At 41.0% G+C, this 16,804-nt stretch overlaps 1 protein-coding gene across 1 annotated transcript; it reads right to left on the bottom strand.

Annotated features, from left to right (window-relative positions):
• Positions 1-12,234: 12,234 nt before the first annotated feature.
• Positions 12,235-16,406, bottom strand: LOC123723961 (OX-2 membrane glycoprotein). The gene is made up of 5 exons (XM_045699388.1): positions 16,219-16,406; positions 15,709-16,050; positions 14,398-14,724; positions 13,671-13,769; positions 12,235-13,450 (listed from the first exon to the last, which is right to left on the bottom strand). Exons 1-5 carry the CDS (start codon positions 16,256-16,258, stop codon positions 13,386-13,388), a joined length of 873 nt encoding a protein of 290 aa, XP_045555344.1. The 5' UTR covers positions 16,259-16,406; the 3' UTR covers positions 12,235-13,385.
• Between the last annotated feature and the right edge of the window lie 398 nt (positions 16,407-16,804).

The raw sequence follows: 16,804 nt of genomic DNA, 5'->3' as shown, positions 1-16,804 counted from the left end.
TCTGGCTGTGCGGCCCCCCAAAGAAATGCCACCCACACCATGACTGACCCACCGCCAAACCGGTCATGCTGGAGGATGTTGCAGGCAGCAGAACGTTCTCCACGGCGTCTCCAGACTCTGTCACGTCTGTCACGTGCTCAGTGTAAACCTGCTTTCATCTGTGAAGAGCACAGGGCGCCAGTGGCGAATTTGCCAATCTTGGTGTTCTCTGGCAAATGCCAAATGTCCTGCACGGTGTTGGGCTGTAAGCACAACCCCCACCTGTGGACGTCGGGCCCTCATACCACCCTCATGGAGTCTGTTTCTGACAGTTTGAGCAGACACATGCACATTTGTGGCCTGCTGGATGTCATTTTGCAGGGCTCTGGCAGTGCTCCTCCTGCTCCTCCTTGCACAAAGGCGGAGGTAGCGGTCCTGCTGCTGGTTTGTTGCCCTCTACGGCCTCCTCCACGTCTCCTGATGTACTGGCCTGTCTCCTGGTAGCGCCTCCATGCTCTGGACACTACGCTCTGCCACAGCTCGCATTGATGTGCCATCCTGGATGAGCTGCACTACCTGAGCCACTTGTGTGGGTTGTAGACTCCGTCTCATGCTACCACTAGAGTGAAAGCACCGCCAGCATTCAAAAGTGACCAAAACATCAGCCAGGAAGCATAGGAACTGAGAAGTGGTCTGTGGTCTCCACCTGCACAACCACTCCTTTATTGGGGGTGTCTTGCTTATTGCCTATAATTTCCACCTGTTGTCTATTCCATTTGCACAACAGCATGTGAAATTTATTGTCAATCAGTGTTGCTTCCTAAGTGGACAGTTTGATTTCACAGAAGTGTGATTGACTTGCAGTTACATTGTGTTGTTTAAGTGTTCCCTTTATTTTTTTGAGCAGTATATATATATATATATATATATATAGCAATAGGTTTCCATAATAAGAGCCTGGGAGCTGAATTCTTTTTAATTCTGGTCGTATTTGTGCCTGCCATATCAATTATGTTGTAGTCTCAGACATTATTTTAACAGTTTTAGAAACTTCAGAGTGTTTTCTATCCAATGCTATCAACTATATGCATATCCTGGCTTCTGGGCCTGAGTAACAGGCAGTTTACTTTGGGCACGTCAGTCAGGTGGAAATTCAGGAAACTGCCCCCTAGCCCTAAGAAGATGTATAGTCTAGCTTTTCTTGCATAGGACTCCAAGAGCTAAGGGTCGTTTTTAAGGAGAGGCCAATGGAGCACAGCTGCTTGCATAATACACAAGAGACAGAGGCTATAAATTAGGAGCCTATTATGCATAACCCATAATTAATTAGGTAAATATAAGGCTAATGCTGCATTGAATGTATTACCTGACTTATGTAGCCTAGAACATCAATATATCGGGCTATATGTCAATCTAGAACAGGATTATCTATTTTGGATGCAATTTGAATGGAGTTGACGGAGAGAGAGACAGAGAGTGCTCACGCGTGCACTGATTTAAAGCAATGATATTCAAATCAGCAGTTGCAATTAAAAAAATGGAATGACAAGGTGACTCCCGAAAGCCAGAAGGAGATGGGTAAATTAGACACGCATTTGGTCTTTATATTACTGTAGGATAGGTTATGCTGCAGCAAATGTAGGCCTACCTGTCACTACCTGTCACCATGACGAGACCATAATACAGTTGGTCTGTCTGTCCTCACCCTGAGCGTGGATGATTCATCATGCAGGGGTCGTAGAGAAGCCAGATTTAGACATCACAGTTCCATTTCACGCAATACTGTTCATTAACATAGTTTATTAATTTACCGGTTTCTTGCAGTTATTTATCCCGGTAAAAGGGAGCGGTTTTGGGCGGTAATCCTGGTGAATCCCTGTAACCGGTTTCCCACCATTCAATCCTAAAGTGTAGCTGTACTATTATGTAGGAACGTTTACCAAACTTGTAGTTATGTGTGAAGCCGTTAGTAATGTGTGTCATCTATCTGTAGTAAAAGTATTAAAAAGGCAATAGAAACAAGGTAGTTATTAGTATTTATTCAATGTTACTGTGAAATACTAACAGCTGATTTTCCAGAGGGAAGTGAACAACCAGAAACCCATTTAAACCAATATGTGATAAACTGGAAAGATATGCCCTAATATCTTTTAACAAGACAATCGTGCAAGCTCCTGGAAAATACACAAATCATCAACATAAACCTTGTACTTTAAAGTTTACTGAAGACAGGCTTAGCACTAAATACATGTAAACAAAAGTGAGTTATCACAAAGACACAATTTACAGCCAAACATACATTCATCAGACATAGGAACTTTAGTAAATATAAATCAGGGGTCTCCACACGGTTGTGCAGGTTTTTGTTCCAGCCCTGTTCTACCACACCTGATTCTAATATTTAAGGTTTTGATAAGCAGCTGACTAGTAGTATTGTGTGGTGTAGAATAGTCAGAAGTTACAAATATCACAGCTGAGCAGCAGCACGTCACCAAAGACAATACACGAAGTGTATAAAACATTAGGAACACCTTCCTAATATTGAGTTGCACCCCCTTTTGCCCTCAGATGAGCTAGTGGTTAGATAATGCAAATAGTAGCAAGGATATAGGGGGCAACTTTGTCTCATGGCCATTTCTAGGTTTATCTTATCCCATAATTGTCAATTTACTACTTTAGCAAGAGGTTCACAATACAGAGTTTGAATGATCCGCTTTGATTCGTTGTTGAAGTAAAAAAATGTAAATCCATTGTGGTGTGATGGAAATGTATATCATGTGAAGATCCAATGTGTTTGGATTGTAGAAGAGGTTGGGGAGGAAAGCAAATCCAGACTCATCGTGGAGAAGAAAGGGGCGTGGCGTTTGGCCAGAGCAATGTGGATGGGTGGTCAGGCTAAACCAAAATGGAGCTCTTCTTTTCTACTGTATGTCTATTTGTATTTAGTTATTTTTTAACTAGGCAAGTCAGTTAAAAACTAATTCTTATTTACAATGACGGCCTACCCCGGCCAAACCCGGACGACGCTGGGCCAATTGTGTGCCGCCCTATGGGACTCCCAATCATGGCTGCTTGTGATACATCCTGGATCCGAACCAGGGTGTCTGTAGTGACGCTTCTAGACAGACAGACAGACAGACAGACAGACAGACAGACAGACAGACAGACAGACAGACAGACAGACAGACAGACAGACAGACAGACAGACAGACAGACAGACAGACAGACAGACAGACAGACAGACAGACAGACAGACAGACAGACAGACAGACAGACAGACAGACAGACAGACAGACAGACAGACAGACAAGTAGGTAAGCTGAGCGGTAACTCTGCCTCAGACTTGAAGTAGTGCTGCTCCTGCTCAACCAACACCATGCTCAGCAGTTTCTGAGAAACAACAAAGAAGAATTGTCACATTTCAATTTGGTCAATTCAGAGATCTTTGTGGGGAATAGTGCATCTATACAGTCTACCATAAAGGTTTAATGCAAAACCTGTCAATGGGACTACAGTCATTGTGGAACATGTTGTAGTTTGAGTAAAATGTTTGAATTTGCAACGTAACCTTCAAAAGGAATATGAGCAAATATATTGTTTTTGCAAACAGCAAAAAACATTGTAATATAATGTTTTGTCCACATACATATTATTTAAGTAATATAATCATAATGAATCTAGTTGCGGGAGTCCTCCTGATTTCAGGGTTATCAGGCTCTGTGCATCAAAAAAGAGAACATTTGATAAAGTAATCTGAAAGCAGTCAAATCTCATATTCCACTGGAAGGCACAGCACATATTCCAGAATAACAGCATTAATGGTATTTAGGAAAAACACATGTAAGTTTGTCAATCAATGTCACAGTAAAACTGTACTTTCTCTCAGATATCTGAATAAAAACCTGATCTTCCACCACAGTGACCCAGCTAAAGATTGAGGGTTTATGGGGGTAAATTTGGGTAAACAACATGACATGTTATAAATAACATTGTAATTTCTCCCTTTGCACCACAACACTGCCACGGCACTATACCAATACATACATAGGTTAACTGACGTGGCACTCTTAAAATAAGAAAATAGTTTACTATGACTTGACACTATTACAATAAGTAAATACTGTAGGTTGACTATGACTTGGCACTATTACAATAAGTAAGTTGGTTGACTATGACTTGGCACTATTACAGTAAGTAAGTTGGTTGACTATGACTTGGCACTATTACAGTAAGTAAGTAGGTTGACTATGACTTGGCACTATTACAGTAAGTAAGTAGGTTGACTATGACTTGGCACTATTACAGTAAGTAAGTGGGTTGACTATGACTTGGCACTATAACAATCACTGAGTTTCCACTGATCCAGATATTGGAGATTTGAGATTGACCTATCATGCCAATTATCATGCATGTATTGACAAACCATGGCCTCTTTCACCAGCCAATCAGACTTAATCACTGACTGACATCACCATAGAAACGTCCTTAGTGGCACCACCAGAAGGTACCACACACTTAACCTTGGTGTCTTTGTAAGGTAGACTGGACACTGTTGTAGTAGTTGTGACAGTTCATTGGGGTGGGTGACATCGACCGTGGTGGAATGTGGTCCCTGGTTACTATAGGAGCAGGTCGTCCAGTAGCTGAACAGGACAGAGTGGTGTGACTGTTGTTGGTTTGTGTGATGAGGAGTGAGGGTCCATACAGCTCTATAGAACAACAACAGACACAATGAACAGCACATGAGTCATAAAGCAGGTATCTCATTTTTATTTTATTTCACCTTTATTTAACCAGGTAGGCCAGTTGAGAACAAGTTCTCATTTACAAACAAGTTCTCATTTACAACTGCGACCTGGCCAAGATAAAGCAAAGCAGTTCGACACAAACAACAACACAGAGTTACACATATAATAAACAAACGTACAGTCCATAACACAATAGAAAAAAATATATATACAGTGTGTGCAAATGAGGTAAGATTAGGGAGGTAAGGCAATAAATAGGCCGTAGTGGCGAAGTAATTACAATTTAGTAATTAAACACTGGAGTGATAGATGTGCAGAAGATGAACGTGCAAGTAGAGATACTGGGGTGCATAGGAGCAAAATAAATAAATAACAATATGGGGATGAGGTAGTTGGATGGGCTATTTACAGATGGGCTATGTACAGGTGCAATGATCTGTGAGCTGCTCTGACAGCTGATGCGTATAGTTATTGAGGGAGATATGAGTCTCCAGCTTCAGTGATTTTTGCAATTCGTTCCAGTCATTGGCAGCAGAGAACTGGAAGGAAAGGCGGCCAAATTAGGAATAGGTTTTGGGGGTGACTAGTGAGATATACCTGCTGGAGCACTTGCTACGGGTGTGTGCTGCTATGGTGACCAGTGAGCTGAGATTTCTTTTTTCTTTTATTTCACCTTTATTTAACCAGGTACGCTAGTTGAGAACAAGTTCTCATTTGCAACTGCGACCTGGCCAAGATAAAGCATAGCAATTTGATACATACAACAACACAGAGTTACACATGGAATAAAAAAAACAGTCAATAATACAGTGGAACAAAAGAAAACAAAAAGTCTATATACAGTGAGTGCAAATGAGGTACCGTAATTTCCGGACTATTAAGCGCATCTGAATATAAGCCGCACCCACTGAATTAATTACAAATATATATTTTGAACATAAGTAAGCCGCACATGTCTATAAGCCGCAGGTGCCTACCGGTACATTGAAACAAATGAACTTTACACAGGCTTTAACGAAACACGGCTTGTAACAAAAATAAATAGGCTTTAACGAAACACGGCTTGTAACAAAAATAAATAGGCTTTAACGAAGCACGGCTTGTAACAAAAATAAATAGGCTTTAACGAAACACGGCTTGTAACAAAAATAAATAGGCTTTAACGAAACACGGCTTGTAACAAAAAATCTAAAATTAGCAGTAAACAGTAGCCTACCAAGAAAGTCATTGGTCACTATCTTCCTCCTCCTGTGCACTGAAACCATCTCCTCGGTGTCGGAGTTGAATAGCCTCAGAATTGCTTCATCCGATATTGGATCGTTTTCATTGTCGCTCTCGTCACTTTCATCCGGAGGCAAGTCCCCCGCTGAGCCCTTTTCAACATGCAGCACTCCAGCCTTTCGAAACCTGTTGATGATAGTGGATTTTTTGACAATGCTCCACGCTGTCAGGACCCACAAATTTGAAAGCGGGAAAAATCCATATATTAGCCGCGTCATTGTTTAAGCCGCGAAGTTCAAAGCGTGGGAAAAAAGCTTATAGTCCGGAATTTATGGTAAGTTAAGGCCATAAATAGGCCATGGTGGCGAAGTAATTACAATATAGCAATTAAACACTGGAATGGTAGATGTGCAGAAGATGAATGTGCAAGTAGAGATACTAGGGTGCAAAGGAGCAAGATAAATAAATAAATACAGTATGGGGATGAGGTAGGTAGATAGATGGGCTGTTTACAGATGGGCTATGTACAGGTGCAGTGATCTGTGAGCTGCTCTGACAGCTGGTGCTTAAAGCTAGTGAGGGGGATATGAGTCTCCAGCTTCAGAGATTTTTGCAGTTCGTTCCAGTCATTGGCAGCAGAGAACTGGAAGGAAAGACGACCAAAGGAGGAATTGGCTTTGGGGGTGACCAGTGAGATATACCTGCTGGAGCGCATACTAAGAGTGGGTGCTGCTATGGTGACCAGTGAGCTGAGATAAGGCGGGGCTTTCCATAGCAGAGACTTGTAGATAACCTGTAGCCAGTGGGTTTGGCGACGAGTATGAAGCGAGGGCCAACCAACGAGAGCGTACTGGTTGCAATGGTGGGTAGTGTATGGGGCTTTGGTGACAAAATGGATGGCACTGTGATAGACTGCATCCAGTTTGTTGAGTAGAGTGTTGGAGACTATTTTATAGATGACATCACCGAAGTCGAGGATTGGTAGGATGGTCAGTTTTACAAGGGTGTGTTTGGCAGCATGAGTGAAGGATGCTTTGTTGCGATATAGCAAGCCGATTCTAGATTTAATTTTGGATTGGAGATGCTTGATGTGAGTCTGGAAGGAGAGCTTACAGTGTAACCAGACACCCAGGTATTTGTAGTTGTCCACGTATTCTAAGTCAGAGCCGTCCAGAGTAATGATGCTAGACGGGCGAGCAGGTGCGGGCAGTGATCAATTGAATAGCATGCATTTAGTTTTACCTGCGTTTAAGAGCAGTTGGAGGCCACGAAAGGAGAGTTGTATGGCATTGAAGCTCGTCTGGAGGTTAGTTAACACAGTGTCTAAAGAGGGGCCAGAAGTATACAGAATGGTGTCGTCTGCGTAGAGGTGGATCAGAGAATCACCAGCAGCAAGAGCAACATCAATGATGTATACAGAGAAGAGAGTCGGCCCGAGAATTGAACCCTGTGCCACACCCATAGAGACTGCCAGAGGTCCGGACAACAGGCCCTCCGATTTGACACACTGAACTCTATCAGAGAAATAGTTGGTAAACCAGGCGAGGCAATAATTTGAGGAACCAAGGCTGTCGAATCTGCCAATAAGAATGTGGTGATTGACAGAGTCGAAAGCCTTGGCCAGGTCGATGAATACTGCTGCACAGTAAAGTCTCTTATCGATGGCGGTTATGATGTCGTTTAGGACCTTGAGCGTGGCTGAGGTGCACCCATCACCAGCTCTGAAACCAGATTGCATAGCGGAGAAGGTACGGTGTGATTCGAAATGGTCGGTAATCTGTTTGTTAACTTGGCTTTCGAAGACCTTAGAAAGACAGGGTAGGATAGATATAGGTCTGTAGCAGTTTGGGTCTAGAGTGTCACCCCCTTTGAAGAGGGGGATGACCGCGGCAGCTTTCCAATCTTTGGGAATCTCAGACGATACGAAAGAGAGGTTGAACAGGCTAGTAATAGGGGTTGCAACAATTTCGGCAGATAAGGCGGGGCTTTACCTAGCAAAGACATATAGATGACCTGGAGCCAGTGGGTTTGGCGACGAATATGAAGCGAGGGCCAGCCAACGAGAGCATACAGGTCGCTGTGGTGGGTAGTATATGGGGCTTTGGTGACAAAACGGATGCCACTGTGATAGGCTGCAACCAATTTGCTGAGTAGAGTGTTGGAGGCTATTTTGTAAATGACATCACCGAAGTCAAGGATCGGTAGGATAGTCAGTTTAACGAGGGTATGTTTGGCAGCATGAGTGAAAGATGCTTTGTTGTGAAATAGGAAACCGATTCTAGATTTAATTTTGGATTGGAGATGCTTAATGTGAGTCTGGAAGGAGAGTTTATAGTCTAACTAGACACCTAGTTATTTGTAATTGTCCACATATTCTAAGTCAGAACAGTCCAGATTAGTGATGCTGGATGGGCGGGCATGTGCGGGCAGCGATCGGTTGAAAAGCATGCATTTAGTTTTACTTGCATTTAAGAGCAGTTGGAGGCCACGGAAGGAGAGTTGAATGGCATTGAAGCTCGTCTGGAGGTTTGTTAACACAGTGTCCAAAGAAGGGCCAGAAGTATACAGAATGGTGTCGTCTGCGTAGAGGTGGATCAGAGAATCACCAGCAGCAAGAGCGACATCAATGATGTATACAGAGAAAAGAATCGGCCCGAGAATTGAACCCTGTGGCACCCCTATAGAGGCTGCCAGAGGTCCGGAAAACAGGCCCTCCGATTTGACACACTGAACTCTGTCTGAGAAGTAGTAGGTGAACCAGGAGAGGCAGTCATTTGAGAAACCAAGGCTGTTGAGTCTGCCAATAATAATAATAATAATAACCCTGTTCCTGGAGAGATACCCTCCTGTAGGTTTATAAACCAACCCTGTTACTGGAGAGATACCCTCCTGTAGGTTTATAAACCAACCCTGTTCCTGGAGAGATACCCTCCTGTAGGTTTATAAACCAACCCTGTTCCTGGAGCGATACCCTCCTGTAGGTTTATACTCCAACCCTGTTCCTGGAGAGACACCCTCCTGTAGGTTTATACTCCAACCCTGTTCCTGGAGAGATACCCTCCTGTAGGTTTATACTCCAACCCTGTTCCTGGAGAGACACCCTCCTGTAGGTTTATACTCCAACCCTGTTCCTGGAGAGACACCCTCCTGTAGGTTTATACTCCAACCCTGTTCCTGGAGAGATACCGTCCTGTAGGTTTATACTCCAACTCCAGTTGCATCTAACCTAAATCAACTCACAACCAGCAAATTATTTAAATAATGTGTGCTAGAAAAGAGTTGGATTGAAAACCTATAGCACGGTAGCTCTCCAGGAACAGAGTTGGAGATTCCTGCAATATAAAGTATAGTATTGTGATGTAGTACTCAGAAGGGGGAGTAGTCTATAATCTAGTCTAGGTACAGTAGGAGGAAGTTATGAATGAAGGGGCTTTTAAACTGACTGCAGTATGGGTTAGTAACTGACAGCAGTATGGGTTAGTAACTGACAGCAGTATGGGTTAGTAACTGACTGCAGTATGGGTTAGTAACTGACAGCACTATGGGTTAGTAACTGACTGCAGTATGGGTTAGTAACTGACTGCAGTATGGGTTAGTAACTGACTGCAGTATGGGTTAGTAACTGACAGCAGTATGGGTTAGTAACTGACAGCAGTATGGGTTAGTAACTGACAGCAGTATGGGTTAGTAACTGACAGCAGTATGGGTTAGTAACTGACAGCAGTATGGGTTAGTAACTGACTGCAGTATGGGTTAGTAACTGACAGCACTATGGGTTAGTAACTGACTGCAGTATGGGTTAGTAACTGACTGCAGTATGGGTTAGTAACTGACAGCAGTATGGGTTAGTAACTGACTGCAGTATGGGTTCATGTGGTGAATTATTAAAGTAACAAACTCCAGAATGTGTGGACATCAGTGAATATAAGGAACTATGACTATAGATCAATCCTCTTACTTTGTTCACTGATTAAATCATTGTTCACTATACAGTTTATACAGTGACTTTCACTACACTATAAAGTTTATACAGTGACTTTCACTACCCTATACAGTTTATACAGTGACTTTCACTACACTATACAGTTTATACAGTGACTTTCACTACACTATACAGTTTATACAGTGACTTTCACTACACTATACAGTTTATACAGTGACTTTCACTACACTATACAGTTTATACAGTGACTTTCACTACCCTATACAGTTTATACAGTGACTTTCACTACACTATACAGTTTATACAGTTACTTTCACTACACTATACAGTTTATACAGTGACTTTCACTACACTATACAGTTTATACAGTGACTTTCACTACACTATACAGTTTATACAGTGACTTTCACTACCCTATACAGTTTATACAGTGACTTTCACTACCCTATACAGTTTATACAGTGACTTTCACTACACTATACAGTTTATACAGTGACTTTCACTACACTATACAGTTTATACAGTGACTTTCACTACACTATACAGTTTATACAGTGACTTTCACTACCCTATACAGTTTATACAGTGACTTTCACTACCCTATACAGTTTATACAGTGACTTTCACTACCCTATACAGTTTATATAGTGAATTTCACTACACTATACAGTTTATACAGTGACTTTCACTACACTACATGCATTTCACTACACTACATTCATAATTGACCTTTAATTTAGCCTATAGCAGGTGTGTCAAGCTCATTGCATGGAGGGCTGAGTGTCCGCAGGTTTTTGTTTTATCCTTTCAATTAAGACCTAGACAACCAAATGAGGCGAGTTACTTACTAATTAGTGACCTTAATTCATAAATGAAGTGCGAGGGTGGAGCGAAAACCCGCAGACACTCGGCCCTCCATGGAATGAGTTTGACACGTGGCCTATAGCTATAGATAGCCTATACAAAATAATGAATGTAGTGAAATACAGGTTTGAACTGCTGTAAAAAGCACTACATTTCCGAAAGAAAAGCAATAGTATCAGCAATATTGTGTACATTCAGAAAATAAATCTGAAAATGCAGTATACCATGCATAAAACTAATTAGCTCACCTTTAGAAATGACTAGACTACTAGCAGAATAAACAGGTAGTTGTAGTGTGCAGGAGACCTGGTGAAAATGTGAGTTCTCTTATAGTCACTTGAGAGTAAAGAGAGGGAAATTGAATTTCCCTCTGTGTCCAACCAACATGAGGTTGAATGACATATGCCCCTCCCCATACACTAGGCTAAAAGTAACTTCACCTGGTGAGATTTTAAATAGATATTTTTTTATGCTTTTCTTCCATAGTGTGTTAGCCAATGCCAGAACCATTGTTTTACCAGTTTTAGTTGCTAAGGTTAAAGGACCACTTCTCAGGTCATAAAACAGAAAGGAGCTGAAATATTACACACACATAGCCAAGTGAGCCTGGTGCAGAGCTATAACAACCTACCCCTGATTTTAAATGGTGATATTACTGTAAACAAGGAGGAGCTATAACAACCTACCCCAGATCTTAAATGGTGATGTTACTGTAAACAGAGCTATAAGAACCTTCCCCTGATTTTAAATGGTGATATTACTGTAAACAAGGAGGAGCTATAACAACCTACCCCAGATCTTAAATGGTGATGTTACTGTAAACAGAGCTATAAGAACCTTCCCCTGATTTTAAATGGTGATATTACTGTAAACAAGGAGGAGCTATAACAACCTACCCCAGATCTTAAATGGTGATGTTACTGTAAACAGAGCTATAAGAACCTTCCCCTGATTTAAAATGGTGATATTACTGTAAACAAGGAGGAGCTATAACAACCTACCCCAGATCTTAAATGGTGATGTTACTGTAAACAGAGCTATAAGAACCTTCCCCTGATTTTAAATGGTGATATTACTGTAAACAAGGAGGAGCTATAACAACCTACCCCAGATCTTAAATGGTGATGTTACTGTAAACAGAGCTATAAGAACCTTCCCCTGATTTAAAATTGTGATATTACTGTAAACAAGGAGGAGCTATAACAACCTACCCCTTATTTAAAATGGTGATGTTACTATAAACAGTGCTATAACAACCTACCCCTAACTTTAAATAGTGATATTACTGTAAACAGAGTTATAACAACCTACCCCAGATCTTAAATGGTGATGTTACTGTAAACAGAGCTATAAGAACCTTCCCCGGATTTTAAATCTGGATGTTACTGTAAATAGAGCTTGAAAAACCTACCCTTATTTTAAATTGGTGATGTTAGTGTAAACAAGGTGACAATGGGAAGTTTGTGTTTTTTTAAATACAGCGAATAGTTTAATATCAAAATGGGGTTAACACAATCCATATAAAGAATGTTTCTGAATCTTAATCAACTGAAAACATTGTACAGATCAAGTGAGAATAATAGCCTGATTTATAAACAGTGTCAAATCAAGTGGGGTCAAACACAACAAGCAACATCCATGATCTAAATAAATAACAATAGGAACTCAAACATGAGGATATATCAAACAATCAAAGAGCAAACATTATCATCATTACATTCTAAGGGCTCAAATACATTCACACATTACACTGACATAACATGAAGAAAAACAAAACTACCTGTAGGTCCATAGAATTATAATAACAATACACTGTAAACTTAACTTGAACAAAAGTGCAATCGTATTGAAATGGGTTGAAATAAATTACTAAGTTATTTAGAAGATAAAATAAATAGATAAATCTATTCTACTTGGTGTATGTTATAATAAAGTACATTCAAACAGTAGGTGGTGTTGTCCTAATAGATGAGGTAACCTAGCCTGACGACTCAAACTACATTTTTCAGCTGCTTTGTCGTTCACTACATACTTTAGTCTGAATAAGGTTAGGGTTATTATTGAAGTCGTTGGAGGTGACGAGGGTCATGACGGGCGTTGTACAAACAATGTATTCAGCGATTGGATTGTCTCTAACCAATCAGAGTAAAATCGAATGATGAATTTTCAAACTGCTGTTTTACCCACGGGTGTTCTAGTTCTGACTCAACCCATCGTTACCGGACAAATCAGATGGCCCAGAATGTGTTGGCATTCGGTGAAAGGTTGGGGAGGTATTCAAATCCAGAATCACTGCGAAGAAGAAACTAACGTCCTTGGGCGTGGCGTAACATTTGGCCGGAGCAAGGAGTTTGGGTAGCCAGGCAACAGGTAACCTACCTCACATCACAACACTCACCTACAAGAGGCCATCAATCTCTGAAACCTAAAATGCCACTTCAGTACCTCTAAACAGCATTAACCATATCATGGCTTGTATAATGCATGTGATAATTAGCTTATTTATGACTGCGTAAGAATGACTCAACAAGGTTCAACATCCAGGCTCAGTAACAACAGGTGCTCCAGTCCTCAACAAAAACATCTGTCAGCTACAGTGCATATAAGCACGGTCAGCAACAGACAGATGTTTACACAATGCTCCTAAGAGGGTCCTGCTCGTCTGCTGTGGTTGTCAACACTGCTTGCCTGCAACCTGCCAGATAGAATGTGAAGGTTACTATACTGTACTACAGTGAATCTAAAAGGACGTTCTCCATAAACATTCCTGAGCTCCAAGACATACGCTGTTCACAGTTTATTTGATAAAAGTCAGAACCATATATAGAGTTGATGACTCAATTCATTCCATTTGTCTTACTAAGAATATTCAAATAAAGATATTACATATTACAGATAATCTTGTACGGACTCACCTTTTTTCTTTTGAAGCTCGACACAGCCAAAGATGACTAAAAGGGAAATGATTAGGAATACTGGAATGGCAACAGCCCACGGGGATGTCCTCTTGTCATCTGGAAGATGAAACATGAAATTCCAGTGAGCATGTGTTTGGAGAGACAGCATTTACTCAGAAGAGAAAGGCGAGTAATTTTACATCCTTCCTTTTAAATGCATTCAGTTTGAATAACATGTTGACATCATGTTCTGTCCCATCTATCCAATCATATCATCCATCATGTAGCTTCCCTGAGGGGCTGGAAAGTACCCAGAACTCAACACAACACTTGACTACAGTGTGATTTTAAAAGGGAGTGACTCGTGATGCTTTGCCATGGTAGACAACATTAAACCCAACAGGTGAGATAAGATTACTAACAGCACTAATAGCATCACAACATTAGCCTCTTGGAACCAGCCTGAAATCGCTGCGTTCTGATCTCAGGAAACAGAATGTTGCACTATTGCACGATGATGCTGGTCACAAGGCTTTCACAACATGTCCCTGGGGATGATGTAGCCTGTAAATGGAACGCCAAATTCATGTATCCAAATGTAAATGTTTACTATTAACATCATGAATTTGGCATGCTATTTATAGAGCTAGGGATGATGTTTTCTCATAGTTGTTTTCAAGTTGGACTAATCTGACACGCTAAAAGAGTACGGTTTAGAAGTATATAATAGGTCAACATTACGTACCCTCTTCAACCTCCCTCTCTCCAGGGAGAATAGGAAGCAGGACCCGCTCGTGTCTCTGTGTCCTCATCCCATTGTTTACGATACAGTCCACGTATCCCCCTGAGCCTGGCAACAGTTGGAGGGTGATGTTGCTAATGGCTGTGACAGTTTGGTCTTTGTTAATGACAGTCCAGTTGTTAGGTGTCTTTATGGGTACTGCTGCAGAAATGTTCCATTGGATCCAAGGTGCTGGTTTACCCGTGGCAGAGCAACTGACCACAACTTCCATGTCTGCTTTAGATTCAGTGCTGGGGACTTTTTGCATTGTGGCTCTCACTTCAGATACACCTTTGAATAGATGAAACAGGGAATATTAGATCATATTGATTTTATTGATATCACTTATTTTATCAGGCAGATCAATTAAGAACTGCTTTCAAAATATGTATCATGTTTTCATATATGGTTTGACACCAGCCAATTTTCCTTATTAATTAATGCATGCAGAGTTCATGGTCTTTCTGAAAGTTTTGGGTTTCAGACATTGTTTTAAATCCTGCCAGTGATGTAACAATGCCAATATGGTGATTTATAGTTGCAGTTAGCTGGTGTTCTATAGCATAGTGTTTCTATTCTCCTAATAAACCCCTAATAAACCTTTACACCGCCCATACTGTATTATTCAGATATCATGCTTTAGCAAATGTCCTGCTGTAAAAAGGGTGACTAAAGGATTATTCTATATTTGGCGAAGCACCAGATGTAAGGATCTTTATATTACCTGTATTGGTTTTGCTTATAAATGTATTAGTGAAGCATCTACAGTGCATTCGGAAAGTATTCAGACTGCTTCCCTTTTTCCAAATGTTGTTATGTTCCAGATTTATTCTTAAACGGAGTAAATAAAAAAAGTTCATCAATCTACACACAATACCCCATAATGACAAAGCAAAAACATGTTTAGACATTTTTGCAAATCTTTATTTTTTTTAAATCCATTTTAGGCTGTGACGTAACAAAATGTGCAAAAAGTCAAGGGGTCTGAATACTTTCCGAATGTACTGAAGGTATTCCTTATGAAGTCTTTATGAATGCTCGATAAGAGGATACCCCCAGTGACTTTCACTTCTATTCCAGTACCAGCACACCTGATTCAACTAGGTCTAATCCTGGGCTGGATAATTAGTTGACCTGATGTGCTTGTTTGTACCTGTGCTGATTTACGATTATTATTTTGAGTTACAATATCACTAACATTAAAATATAACTTCAACTGAATAGAGAACAATAGAGGTAAGCCCTAAAACTGTTGTTATTCAGTGCATTAAATACCTTGAACTGTAAGACACGTCTGCTTGCGTCTTGATCCACTCGGGTAAACATTGAAGGAACAAATATAGCAGGCTTCGTCCGCCCATGTTACATTCTTCACGGTAATGGACGTCGAGTTGAGAGATGCCTCCGTGAAAACCACCTTGCCTCGGTGCGGGTCTATAATTTGAGCTCCAAACCGCTTGCTGTAGGTGGCCAGATTCTCCACCGAGTCGTCTTTGAACAGCCTCTGCCAGGTGACTTGCAGCACACCTGTCGAGTCCGCATGGGTGCAGGTATATGATGCGTCGGCATTGAAGTCAACCCTGGTGTCTCCTCTAGCTACGACGTTGACAGAGACCGCTACAAAAGGAAGAAGGAATGTTAACAGGTAAATAAATAAAACAAGTTTAGCCTACATACAATATAATCAATTACCTGTCAAACTTGGTAAATGTTGCTAACCTAACCTATATTATCTTATATGAGCAGAATCAACCCCAAGTCAGAAAGCCATGGAAAACAATTTACCTTCAGAGAGCAGGCATAAGAGAATGAGAAAAGTATTCATTCTCAGCTGGTGAATGTTGACTAAAGCTCATGGTTTTGTTTCTCACGTTGTACCATAATATATTGCTTCGTTAGTTGCACGTGAAGTGAGTCAGATTCACCGAAAGTGAAAGAATGTTTTTGGAAATCCCTTATTGTTGAGGGGGTATAGATTAGCCTAGTTCCCCAGTGGTTCCCGGCCGTAGCCAATTACAATGTGACATCTACTGTAAAATACATGACAAAGAAGGAACTGTTAGTTCTTGATTTTTTGTGGCTCACGTTAGGCTGAAGCTGAAAGACGTCATAGCAACAAAATAAACGCTGAAATGGGAAATGTATTTATTTTGACATTAAAAAAAAATTGGTTCACATGCTTTGTGCCGAACTAAACTACAATTTCGAGGCCACCACATCAAAGGCATCGAAAGGCCACTGTAACCACAGTAAGTTCCAAACCAATTGGCTGCTAGTGCTCCACCCCAGAAACTAAACACGCCTACACTTGATGAACATAGCATAGCATACATTTCAGTCAATCTACTTTACCAGTCAAAAGTCTGGACAC

Source organism: Salmo salar, chromosome ssa17 (assembly GCF_905237065.1).
Source record: "Salmo salar chromosome ssa17, Ssal_v3.1, whole genome shotgun sequence".
Taxonomy (NCBI): Eukaryota; Metazoa; Chordata; class Actinopteri; order Salmoniformes; family Salmonidae; genus Salmo; species Salmo salar.
The sequence above is the reverse complement of the archived record's forward strand: the minus strand, read 5'-3'. Positions and strand labels throughout refer to the sequence as shown.